General features: G+C 37.4%; 1 protein-coding gene across 2 annotated transcripts in view; it reads left to right on the top strand.

Annotated features, from left to right (window-relative positions):
• TRIP11 (thyroid hormone receptor interactor 11) overlaps positions 1-12171 on the top strand; it is a 61823-nt gene extending 49652 nt beyond the window's left edge. For both annotated transcript variants that reach the window (XM_042944113.1, XM_042944112.1), the window contains exons 17-21: positions 6450-6531; positions 7586-7700; positions 8114-8230; positions 9533-9677; positions 11790-12171. In XM_042944113.1, the coding sequence (XP_042800047.1) occupies positions 6450-6531; positions 7586-7700; positions 8114-8230; positions 9533-9677; positions 11790-12010 (680 nt within the window). In that variant the 3' untranslated portion in view covers positions 12011-12171. The remainder of the gene's footprint in view (positions 1-6449; positions 6532-7585; positions 7701-8113; positions 8231-9532; positions 9678-11789) is intronic.
• The last annotated feature ends 785 nt before the right edge of the window (positions 12172-12956 follow it).

Genomic DNA, 12956 nt, shown 5'->3' with positions numbered 1-12956 from the left:
TAATATGAAGCATAAAAATAGGTTTTAAAGCTACAAATATAAAAGAGATTTAAAATGTTTTTCATGGAACTACCTTTATGGTGCTAGATGGTAGAGTTTTTATTTTAAATAAAGACATTCCGTTTTCCAGGACATGATTTATACAAGAAAACATATAATGTCCTGTTGAACATAGGCCAAATACATTCCCAGACGCTTTGTTACCCAAACCTTTTGAGGGATTTCTTTATAGATGTTTTTGGCAGAAGTGGTGATTTTAGAGGAAATATATAAGAAATACCAGATGCAGTTTTCTGAATTGCCATAAATGGTTAAAAAATTATTTGTGATGATATAAACATCTGGGGGTATACTAGACAATGCCAAGATTTTAGTTAAGAAAAAAGTTAGTATCAATTAGGTAAATAAGCCCTTTTAAACTTAATGGTCATATTTTTAAATGTGTGTTTTATTAATTCTTCTAAGTACAAAGGGAAAAGTATATTGTGTAGAGATGAGAATGTTTTGAGTTAATGTGTTTTGTGTATTTTCCCTCATATGGATGGGGTAATTCAGAACATAAATCATGTATTCTTTTTTGTCCTGTGTTCTGGTCTTCCCAGATCCTCTCCCTTCCTAGAGAAAAATGAATCGGTCTCGCATTTACTTCTCAAAAATTCATTGTTTCCTGCTGTGTACCTGGCACCAGGATAGGCACTGGAGAGAGAAAGACAGGGGACTGGTACTTTCAGGAGGCTTATAGTCAGCCACGAAGGGGAAGGTTGCATGTAATCACAAATAGGCAACAGATTTCAAAAGGAAGGAACAATTCATACTACTTGATGATGGTAACGTGGAAGGGTGGAGAAGGTACAGTATACCGGACCTCACCTGAGTGACGAATAGGTACAGCTAAGCAGGCAGGAAGCTGGGGAAGAGCGTTCTAGACAGAGGGAGGAATTCATATATCTGAAACCGGCTGAAGATCTGGTGACCGCTAATGACCAAAGGGAAGGCGGAGGCGGAAGTGGTAGTTAATGTGGAGAAACGAAACTGTAAGTGTGGATCACAAACACAACTTATAAACTGGGGGCCAAGTCATAATCACGTGAAAGCGCAAAGAGGACCAAGGAGAGACAGTGTTGAATCGGAGAGTTCCTCACGGAGGCTCCACCCGACTGTCGCCACGCAGGCATGTAGGCCCAGCGCTGCCAAATCTCCGGCTCCTTCAGGAGACACTGGAAATGCAGACTTTTGTGTGAAATGTTCCAGTTTTCTGTGTGACACTGAATTTAAAACAACCTGTGTGGGCTGAAAAAGCATTTTTGGGGGCCAGATTGAGTCAGTGCTCATTTGCAACAGGGAACTTTCAGAAATGAGTTGAGGCTCGGTCTGCAGCTTAGCCTTTTGTCATTGTTTTCTATAGTGATGATGATACTCAGTAAGTGGCAACATTATTATAATGACTTTACTTTTCTCTGACAAAATTGCGGCCCTTTCTTTTGGGATTTGGCTAGTCTGTGTGAACCTTTTAAAATGAAAATATGTAACTTGATTCACGGTATTGTCTTTTGAAAAACTTTTGTTTCGATATGGGAGAATGCAGTACAAATTACTTGAATTCACGCTGAAGGATTGAGGAAGGGGGGTAGAGGGGGAAAATAAATTTGATCTGGTTCCATTAAAGACGTTTCTATAAAAAAATCTCTTAAATGCACATGGCAACTCTAATTTAATTGTACAAATAATCCAGGAGACCTCAATGTTGCTGTTTCAGTGTAGTCCAGATTCTGATCTAGTGAAATTCAAATTAGTGAGGTTATACTGTATTAATAAAACTCTTTTCCTGTGAGTTCATTGCGAGGAAGTGGAATTTCAAAAATTACTTTTCATTCATCAGTGAGTAATTACAGTTAGGGAATGAGAAAGCACTTACCATGTACTCTATCTAGACCTTAAAATTCTATCGTATGGTTGAAAAGAATGGAGTTAAAAGACAAAGCAGATGTAGTATGTCTCAACTTCACGTGTTAAATATAAGATTTCTTTAAAAAGATTTCTTTGGTGTTATAAAGAAAATGATTCTATGTTAAGTTGACATTCTGTAATAAAAAGACCATCTAACTTCTAGCCTTTGCCTTAATTATATTTAATTAAATATTAAACGAAGAGGCTATGTTTCCTTATATTGAATTTCATGTATTAGATTTAAATTTATTTTTTAGGTAGTGTAGTGCAAGTAAGACACTAGACTCAGTTTATTTACCGACACACCTGTAAATGAAATAATCTAACATTTTTTTCTTCCTTGGCTCCTTTGCCTTGGTTCAAAAAGAGGATAAGACAAAATGGAGGCAAAATTATCAATGTTAATATAACCACAGTGATACATTATTGGTATTGGTTAGGGGTAGGTTAAAAGATGGATTATTTTGTTATTTTAAGAAATCAGATGAACGAGTCCTAATGCTTTATATAGCACTTCACTGTTTAGAAAAGTCACATTTAATCAGTAGATTCAAAATCCTTTGAGATTAAGCATGCATATTTGACAAAATAGGCAACAAAGTCTGGCCCTGGTGACAGGACCGTGGTTCCTATCCAGGTCTTATTACAGGACCGTGATTCATATATTCTCCTGACCTTCAAGTCCTGTTCCAGTCACTTTTCTCAGTCAGGTGACTGTTAAAAAGTCTGACTTGAGTCTCGTCCAAGAGAGCTAAGTCATGCAATAGCCAAATGACTTTGTAAGGAGTGTGACTTAATTTTACGATGTGCTGTGAAGATAGTATTACAGTGCAGTGTTACTCATCACAAATAAAATGTAAAGTTACAATGAGCCGATTTGTTGTAGTCGGTTACATTTTATGTTCAATTTTGATTGTAAATCAAGTGATGAAGACCATGGTGTCCTCTCTAGGCATTCACAGAGAAGAGGCTGTGATATGGCAGGTTTGAGGATCTCCTATACTTAGAGTAATTCTTCCCCTAAACTAGACTAATCTCACTTGCTTTATTGCTCAACTCTCAAGTGTATCCCCCTGCCTTTTTTTTTTTTTTATTATTGTTTTCAACTTCCAAAGAATTATTTTGGCATGTTAGATTATTTCACAGGGATATTATATTTGGCTAAAAACCCATTTCTGAATAACCGTTATTTTGTCTGCCCATATAAATACAGTTCTGATTTCAAATTGTGGTTTGAATTAGTGTTCAGTTTTTGTGGAGAAATCTTCAGGATCTCTGATGGGAGGAAAATAAGGGTGCCTCGAGAAAGAGAGAAGTCCATAGGGGCCTTTGAAGTCTGTATTGCCTTTCTGTTCTAAACCTTTCCTAGTTTATACGGTTCTTCCAAGCCCTCCCCCAAAATTCTGAGGGTCTTTTCCTAGACTTAAATACCAGAATACATTGAAAGTACTACATGAGTTTGAACCGTTCCAGGCGTGCCTGCAAGCATATGCAGGGTTATCAATTCTGTCACATTAGTTTAGGACTAACTTAATATTCTGATGAGTTTGAGAAATTTTTACCCTATTATTTTGGCCATGAGGATGTTATGACCCTACCATTCAGAACAGAGATTTTAATCAGAATTGTAACCATTCTTGATGAATTGTCATCAAGAAAATATTTTTGACTTGAACTTTATTAAGACAGATTTCTTGATCTGTTTTTTATAGAGCAAGGTTAAATTTTTCTAATTTTACTAAAATTTTAATCAATCAATTCTTTGCTTTGTGCATGTTACTCTGAAGATGTCTGTCGTTCAGTTTTATCTTTCTTTTGTTTTTTTAATAAGAGACGATATACTATAGTGGTTATATCCTGGTTATGCTCCAAAGCAGTGCTATCCAATAAAAATATAATGCAAGCCACATGTATAATTTAATACTGTTTAGTAGCCAGGTGAAGTTGATCTTAGTAACATAATTTATATATCCCAGTATATCCAGAACATTATAATTTTGATATATAATCAATATAAAAAATCATTAATTTTAGAAAAAGTTAGATAGGAGAAGGGCAATATGAGAGACGAGAAAGGTGGAGGTAAGCTTGACCTCTGGTTTTCTGCTACCTTTCCATAGTGGGGGAGGGTGAAACAGAAGACTGTGCTCATTGTTACTCTGGCTCTTGCTTTAGCTCATGAGTGGGATGGTAGATTCAGAACTTTGACACGAGATTAGTTTACTCACTATTCGTAGTTGAGAATTCTATTTACGTTCAGAATGCGGTGTTAGGGCCCAAAGAGTACCACGTGTTCAATGTATATATGTGCCTGTTGAGAATCCAGAATGTCTTTTACTGACTCAAACTTTAATAATAATCTTGTTCTCTCTCTCCCTCTCCCTCTCCCTCTCTCTCGTTTTAATGTCCAAGCTTAAATTCCTTACTGGTAAGACAGGAAAGGAAACGTTTGTAGTAGATTTTCCGAACACAAACTTTGCTTTTATAATATGGTTATGGCAACCATCTCTATTTTGGTAAAGTTAGCCTATTATATGAATTACATTTTGCAATTTAGATTTTTGCAATTTAGAAGGACCACAAGCCATTGCAAACAAACTGGACATTTTTGTATATGCGTTTAGTACTCTAAATCAGAATATTAGGCATTGTGCAAGGCAGAATGAAAACATAAAGCAGATGGACCTGGCCTAATCTGTAGGGTTCAGATGAAACTTTGAGGAAGTGACCCTAGGACCTTAGATATGGAGGTGCTGATGGAAAAGAGCTTTTCAAGTAGAAGAAAAAACATTGGTAGAGGTTGCATAGTTGGAAATGAGAGTCTGGAAATAAACCATACTTTTATGATCAATTGGTTTTCAACAAGGTGCCAAAAGAATAGTTTTTCAACATATGGTGCTGGAACAACCGGATGTCCACGTGCACAAGAACAAAATCAATCCCTTACCTCACACCGTGCGTGAGAATTAACTCAACATGCATCACAGACCTGCATTTTAAAGTCACAATTACAACATTAAAAAAAAGGGCGGGGAGGGGGGCGGTGCCTGGGTGGCTCAGTCGGTTAAGCGTCTGGCTTCGGCTCAGGTCATGATCTCACAGTCCGTGAGTTCGAGCCCCGCGTCGGGCTCTGTGCTGACAGCTCAGAGCCTGGAGCCTGCTTCGGATTCTGTGTCTCCCTCTCTCTCTGCTCCTCTCCTGCTCATGCTCTGCCTCTCTCTGTCTCAAAAATAAGTAAAAACATTTAAAAAAAAATAAAGTCACGATTATAAAACTCTCAGAAGAAAACATAGGAGTAAATCTTTGTGATGTTAAATTAGGCATTGATTTCTTAGATGTGACTCTAAAAGCACAAATAACAAAAGAAAAAATAAATTGGACTTCATCAAAATTGACAACTCTGATAAATAAAAGGATGCCATCAAGAAAGCAAAATGACATCCCACGGAATTGGTGAAAATATTTCCAAGTTCTGTATCTGACAAGGGACTTGTATCCAGCTACTACCTGGAAAATGCAGCATAATTCAAAGAGTAGGTTTGTGGAAAGAGATCGGAGTCCAGTGTTTGGATTGGAGTGTTTCTCGATTCGAAAAGTAGAGCTCTGCTGCAAAGCAGTCGCCTCTTCATTTCTTTCAGATCCAAACTTGTCATCTAACTTGGATAAGCATCTCCTTCAGCTCAAACTCTCCATTTCTCAGGTGGCAGGTATCAACACCCCATGGGCGTGGCCGAGCGTTCCTTAGCCTGGGGATCGTTGGCCCCATGGCACGGCCGGATATATGAACAGGGTACTCTTGTTGTAATTCTAGACTTTGCCTATAATACTGCTTGGATTCCAGCTGTTTCACCAAGATTTTACAGATTTTGCTTCCTTTTTAAATAAATGAGAATTATAAAGTAGTCCAGCATCCTTCTGAATTAGTCATATAAGCTACAGTCATCTTGATTAGTGTGTTAGAACCAGTGATCTGAATTGTATTTTGCAAGTTCTATGCCTCAGAATACTTTGTCCTAGGAGCTGCATCCGAGCCATGCTCTTAGTTGTGTTAAATACTCTTCTTAGCTCACCAGAAACCAGTCCAGCCAGGAAAATGGAAAAAGGAAAATCTAAAATTGTCCTTTCCATTTCTTCCCATTAAAGAGTGGCTCTGGAAATGTTTTATACAAGGAAGCAGTGGTGAAAAATCTCTTTTTTGCTATTAAGTTTCTGAAGAGAATGAAACCCTTTTTTTGGTTTTTAAATTTTCTATTAAACAATTGATTTGGGGGGGGGGGCAGATAAACCACGTGAATTAGTGCATACTCTGGCTGCTAGGTAATTTCTATACCAGAAAGCCTAGTTTCCTGAACCAAGAAGAGATGGAAGTAATTGAATGTCACTAATTGGAGTAAGTGTATGTATTCAGATTTTGCAGGAAAGATGTTATAAACCTCATTATATATTCATCCAGGCTATTTTAATCCGTTAACGACTCTCTTTATTCACATGTTTTAAAACAGATGAGCTCCGACAAGAAATGCTGGACGATGTACAAAAGAAACTGATGAACTTAGTCAACAGCACAGAAGGAAAAGTGGACAAGTATGCTCTGCCTATTAACTTTTATATATTTTATGGAGATTACCTTTATGGTGAAAACAGCTTCTACATGTAGATGTTTATATGTGATTAAGTTTTTTAAAAGCCTTTTCTTGTATGGTGATGAGATGTAGGTCGTTTTCATGAGGAGTCAGTAGAATAACTTCTCTTGTCTTGGTTTTTAAAGACTTCTCCCAGCTCAAATTACTTTTCTCGAAACCATATGGAAGAGTTAAAACACCACCATAATATGAAGCACTTAGAAAATAGAAAGTTTTATTCTTATCATTCTTTTTAGTTCTCTTTAGCTGTCCTTAAATAAACATACCTTGTCTGAAACCTAGGTATATATGTAACATGTCATTAATGTTTTAAAGATTTAGATATTATTAGCAAATTTTTAATAAACGTGCGTGGGGAGGTATAAGCGTAACTGTTAAGCACAAGAAGTGTCGTCAGCACTTAAGGTGGGGAGGGAGCCAGGGCGCCTGGGTGGCGCAGTCGGTTAAGCGTCCGACTTCAGCCAGGTCACGATCTCGCGGTCCGTGAGTTCGAGTCCCGCGTCAGGCTCTGGGCTGATGGCTCGGAGCCTGGAGCCTGTTTCCGATTCTGTGTCTCCCTCTCTCTCTGCCCCTCCCCCTTTCATGCTCTGTCTCTCTCTGGCCCAAAAATAAAATAAAAAAAAAAAAAAAAAAAAAAAGAAAAAAGGTGGGGAGGGAGAAATCCTAAGTATCTTACAGTAGAGCCCAGATAGGCACCGAAAGTTACTTACCTAGGCGCTGTCTCAGTTGATTGATTTATTTGTTGGAGAAAATGAGTGGGTAGTAAATGATGTTTTAAAAGGTATCCGTTTTTTAGATTGTTCGAAATACTCTCCATTAGACTTGTCAAGATTTTTTTTTTAAGTACTTTAAAACGTTTTATCGTTTAGTGTTTCTTGTAACAATCGCTTAAGTATAATTAAATATTCATATGTTTAGTGTTTATTGTTTGGGTACACTAAGTATTGGGATAACTGTTGAGTTAGCTTGAGCTGTTTCTGCCTTTATTTTCACAGAGTCCTAATGAGAAACCTCTTCATTGGACATTTCCATACACCGAAACATCAGCGCCATGAGGTGTTACGATTAATGGGAAGCGTCCTGGGTATCAAGAGGGAGGAAATGGAGCAGGTAACCAAACAATTGGAAGTCATTCTGAATATATTCATAATTCACATGGTGGCATCATTTAAAATTATCTTCTTTACTCAATATTATGTAACTTTTCATTTTTCTCAGTAACGTGGAAACGGAACCGTTTCATACTATAGTGAAGAGGTGAATTTGTTCAATTTGTATGGTATTAGTTCCGTAACTACGTCTCCTATCAGAGGGCTGAAATTTTGAGACCTGGCAGTCCTCAACTTTTACTTGAGATAGTGCTTGGGATGACATTTTATTGTATTGGTAGCCTCTCTCAATAGGAAACATTTACTAGGAATTGGACTTGAAAAGCATAGTTCGCTACCATCTGAAATCATGTAAAAATAGTTTTTTCTTTTCTTGTATTGATAACATTTTTCTGTTTGAAAATAATCTTTCAGTTGCTTCATGAAGATCAGGGTGGTGTTACCAGGTGGATGACTGGATGGCTTGGAGGAGGATCCAAAAGCGTCCCCAACACACCTCTGAGACCAAATCAGCAATCTGTGCTTAACAGTGTAAGAGCCAGTTTTATTCTTGCTGAATAGGAGTGCCGCAATGATTGTACATCACATTCATTCGCAAAAACCAGATTTCTTTTTTACGTTACTTTATTATACAGACCTTTGATTTTGGAATTGTGGAAACTGAGATCTCCAGAGAGATTAGCTTAAGGATCATAAGCCAGTTTAAATAATTTTATTGCATATATGTTTCGTTTTAACTTTTTATTTACATGGTACTTTTATTTTTCAAAGTACTAAGTATTTTTTTTCTTTGTATTTGATCATGCTGCTATAGGCACACAGCCATTTGTCTTGCTACTAAATGATGAGATTCTTAAAGACAGAGGCTATGCATGCTTGTGTCCACCTAGTCCTTGAATACTTACTACCGAGCACCTGCTCTGTACCAGACTGTTCTCAGCTTGGGGGATGCACCAGCAAACCAGAAGACAAAGCACCTCCCCTCAACAGATCTACATCTTGGCAGGAGGAGGCATTAATAAACATGAAAACATAGTGCCTACTAGTCTTCATGAATACTGATAAATTGAGTAGCTCGGGCTGCCCGGCTGGCTTAGAGCAGGCAACTCTTCGTCTCAGGGTCATGGGTTTGAGCCCCACGTTGGGCATAGAGATTACTTAACTAAATAAAAACTAAAAAAATTTAAAAATAAAAACAATAAATTGAGTAGTAGCTCTGTGAATCAGAATGTGGAATTTTCTTATTTTACTTTGTTTTTTAATAAAGAGGAAACTGATGCTAGGTGATATACCCAGAGTTGGTTGAAGATAAACAATACCCTATTTTAAATTGGATGGCATAAAGTTTGTTTTAAAGGAAAAATCTACAACTACATTGTGTTAATCTGATAATCTTACTGGTGAGCTGCTGCTGTGTATTCATCGATTGGATGTTACTATAGAAAAATAGAACTATTTAATACTGTTTTCCATCAATATAGTGTTTCATGTCCATGTAAACAGTCGTTAAAATGATTTAAGGCTTGATGTCTGAAGTGCCATCGGGTAGCTAATTATGACTGTGAGGTTGGTAACAAGTGTTTGATCAAACATTATTGATTACATTGCTAAAGATTTTAATTGATCTGTAACTAAAGCACTAGTAGTTTTATTTGTTCATATAAACAATTGTTTCATTAATTGTTCATATTACTTATAAAAAAATGATTCAGAAGGCATGATTTGTTTTTGATATTTGGAGTAGCTGGTACATTTTCTTAATTGTAGAAATATAATATATAATGTATGTAATTTATAATATCTGCCTAATTAACCCAAATACTGTTTCCTTAGTCTTTTTCAGAACTTTTTGTTAAATTTCTAGAAACAGAATCTCATCCATCTGTTCCACCACCAAAGCTTTCTGTTCATGATCTGAAACCTCTGGATTCACCAGGAAGGAGAAAGGCAGTTACAAATGTGCCAGGAAGTTTTAAAGGTAAAACCAGATGCTTACTTAGTTTTTCTACAGTTTAAAAAATTGAATGTTTAATATATAATTATGGTTTATAGTGATATTAACTAAATTTTTAGTGTTTCTGAAAATGTACAGTGACTTCTCCCAACATTCCAGTAAGGCATTAGATTTTGCTTCATATATTCTTATAGCAATCTGATGCTTAATTGGCTTGGATTAGCTTAAACAATGTGGAGTATTTTTCTTTTGTATATTGGAATAATTCTCCTCTCTGCATAAGCCACTTTGAATTCTTCTTGGAAGTGCTGGTGAACTGGTAAACCTTTGTTTGGTCACCTGTTTTCCTTCCTACTAAGGATACTTATTGCTAAATTAGAGTTAAAAGTGTAGTTTATAGTTAAAGATTTTTTTCCCTGTGAACACCTAAGTGTTACACTCAATAACCAAACCGTGGTATGTTAATAATATTTATAAGAGCAGTACAGTAAACTGGCTTAGACATCCAAGAATGTATTGAAAGTATTCTTATGTGTTAAACGGTCTGCCTAGAAGCAAATGGTCTGGTGGTTGTATGATCTGTATGCATAGCTTTCTATCCCACTAGGTCATAAGGGTCTTATTTATATTTATATCACCTATTTTGGCATGCATGAAATTTTCTTGAAAATGAAGTATAATCCATTAGACTATAAACAGATTCTTGATTAGAAAGTCTCTCTTTTATCTGAAGTCTACATATTTTAATACAGACTAACTTGTTTGCTAGTTGGACTATAAAGGTGTGTGTTATCATATACCCAAGTTCATAGCACGTCAGATACGTAAATTTGAATAAAATATTAAAGAATTTATATTCTGAAATTCAAAACAAATTGCCTTAAGTCATTTAGCTGTTTCTATTTTCCTGAATTTTGATAAAAAGAGAAATGGTAAAATTTGTTTTGAGAAAAGGTTTGGCTACTAAATTTAGTGAAAAGTCATCAAGACCATACTAAAAATGCTTTCTTCCTGCTACACTAGGTTGTAGTGTCTTCATGTGGATTCCAGAATTCATTGCGGCAAGATCTCCTGCTCCCTGCTCTGCCCCTCCCTCTCCTCCTCTTTCTTTCTCTCCTCCTGTCCACTTACCAGGCTATGTTCCCAGCTTGGTTTGGATCGATCAGAGACCAAAGCTAGTGATGTTCTGAGCTGGTATAGGGTTTCCATTTAAAGAAAAGCAAGCCTACTCTTTAATCCTGGATTCAGAAGTATGTGGCAAGGGTCAGAGCTTACTAAGGGGCACCGGAAGCTTTTCCAGAGTTTGGAAAGCTGTCATTCACACGGAAGTAAAGCTTGGAGACCCAGGGTACTTGATGATAAGTTGATTTGATGAATTTGTCTCAATGCTTTCTTTGTTCTAGAGGTTACTCTTCATTTGAGTTTCCCATTGCTGAGTGGTGCTTGTCTCTTAACAGTGACGTGGTTAGCGGTCTCGGGTAACAAAGCGGAATTCTGTCCACCAAGACATCAGGGCATAAACAAATACCTCTTCCCATAAAAACTAGTTTCAGCCTAACTTTATAGAGAAATAATCTAAGGAAGAATTGTTTCAAACCTTTGAATGTTAAAAAGAGGAGGATCAGGTAACATAATGTATATCTTGTTTTTCTTTGGATAAATTAATGTCAGATCTGATTGTTACCACCGTGGTGTTGGTGCCAGTTTTTTTCATGGCCTTTAATTATTGGGGGAAAACAAGTTCTCAAGTCTGTCATCTTTATGGTAAGTAGTTACAAAATTTGCGTGCATCGTAACATAGAAAACGCCCTCTCAAAGGCAGTTCCTAAAGGAAATGAAGTTTATCAGTTATATAAGTGGTATTTAAGTGTCAAACAACAATGTTAATGCGTTTCATAAAGTATTAGCTGTATATATAGGTATTCCTATCCCTTCCCTGTTCTTTGTCCGTTCATCTCTCTTGCTGTCTTGTCTTCTTTCACCCTCTATGTGTCGTAGACTCTGCTTAGCAGATCCAGAACCCAGCAGCGTAAGAATTAAATTTATTTGGGGGCCCAATCTAGGAACCGAGAACACATGTACGCCGTTAACCAAATCACATATAGGCGACTGAACAGCTTGTGTTTTATCATGTAGATGGCACAGAATCCAGATCTGGTAGAAGAACAGATGTGAATCCATTCCTGGCTCCCCGCTCTGCGGCTGTGCCTCTTATGAACCCGGCGGGACTTGGACCTGGTGGGCCTGGGCATCTGCTCCTGAAACCCATCTCCGATGTGTTGCCCACGTTTACACCCTTGCCAGTGTCACCCGACAACAGTGCTGGAGTTGTGTTGAAAGACCTTTTAAAGCAGTAGATGATTCCCAAGCCAGAGACAAACACGTGGCACTTTAAAGAAACCATGAACACTACGTGTGTGTACTTGATCACTAAGTGGCCTTTTGGAGAAAGTCATGTAATTGTTTGCAGTTGTATATTCTCTAAACTTAATAAAAATATTCTTATTGCTTTTAGAAATTGCAGGTGTCCCAGGAGGAAGTGTTTGCTATAATACATGCTGTGTTCCTTCTCTGATTTGACCTTTCATTTAAGCTAGAAACATTTTATTTTTTAATTTACAAATAATAAAAAAGATAAAGATAAAAATTTCTAGTAGCTTATATCAGCTCTTTACTTCTTTCTATGATTTTCAAGCCCATTTAAGTTAGAGACGCATAGTCTTATCTTTTAAAGATAATCAAGAGACTTAGAAAAAGAAGAAGCGGCAGAAGAAAATAAGTAGCGGCTTTTCTGTAAGTGCTGAAACATAGATTCATCTTGAGAGGGCTCTGTGTCGACAGGCCAGCAACACGGTTGTCCCTGGGAGCTTGTAGGTGTCCTGAGGTGGAATGTGTGTTTGTTTGGTTCTATGCAATTTTATCCCAGGTGTAGATTGACGTGATCACCACTACAGTACAGAGAGCAGATGGTTTCATCAGGGGCCTCTCGTGCTGCCCCGCGATGTTTTATAATCGTGGCCACCTCCTTCCCTACGCACATCCCCTCCCAGCCCCTGGCAACCACCGACTGCTCTCCAGCTCTGTAACTTTGTCACGTCGGGAGGGCTGTGTAGATGGACTCCTGCGGTATGTTGTTACCTTTGACATTGGCTTTTTTCACTCCGCGCACTTCCCTTGAGACCCATCCAGGTTGTTGCCCGTATGGGTAATTTGTTCCTTTTTGACATGAGTACATACTGTGGAGGTAGGATTTGGTTTTATGAGCCAAGGTATCCTCTTAAAACCGTTTCCTCACACACAGAC

Source organism: Panthera leo, chromosome B3 (genome assembly GCF_018350215.1).
Source record: "Panthera leo isolate Ple1 chromosome B3, P.leo_Ple1_pat1.1, whole genome shotgun sequence".
In the NCBI taxonomy this organism is placed as follows: Eukaryota; Metazoa; Chordata; class Mammalia; order Carnivora; family Felidae; genus Panthera; species Panthera leo.
Note: the sequence above shows the minus strand (reverse complement) of the source record. Positions and strands in the feature narration are given on the sequence as shown.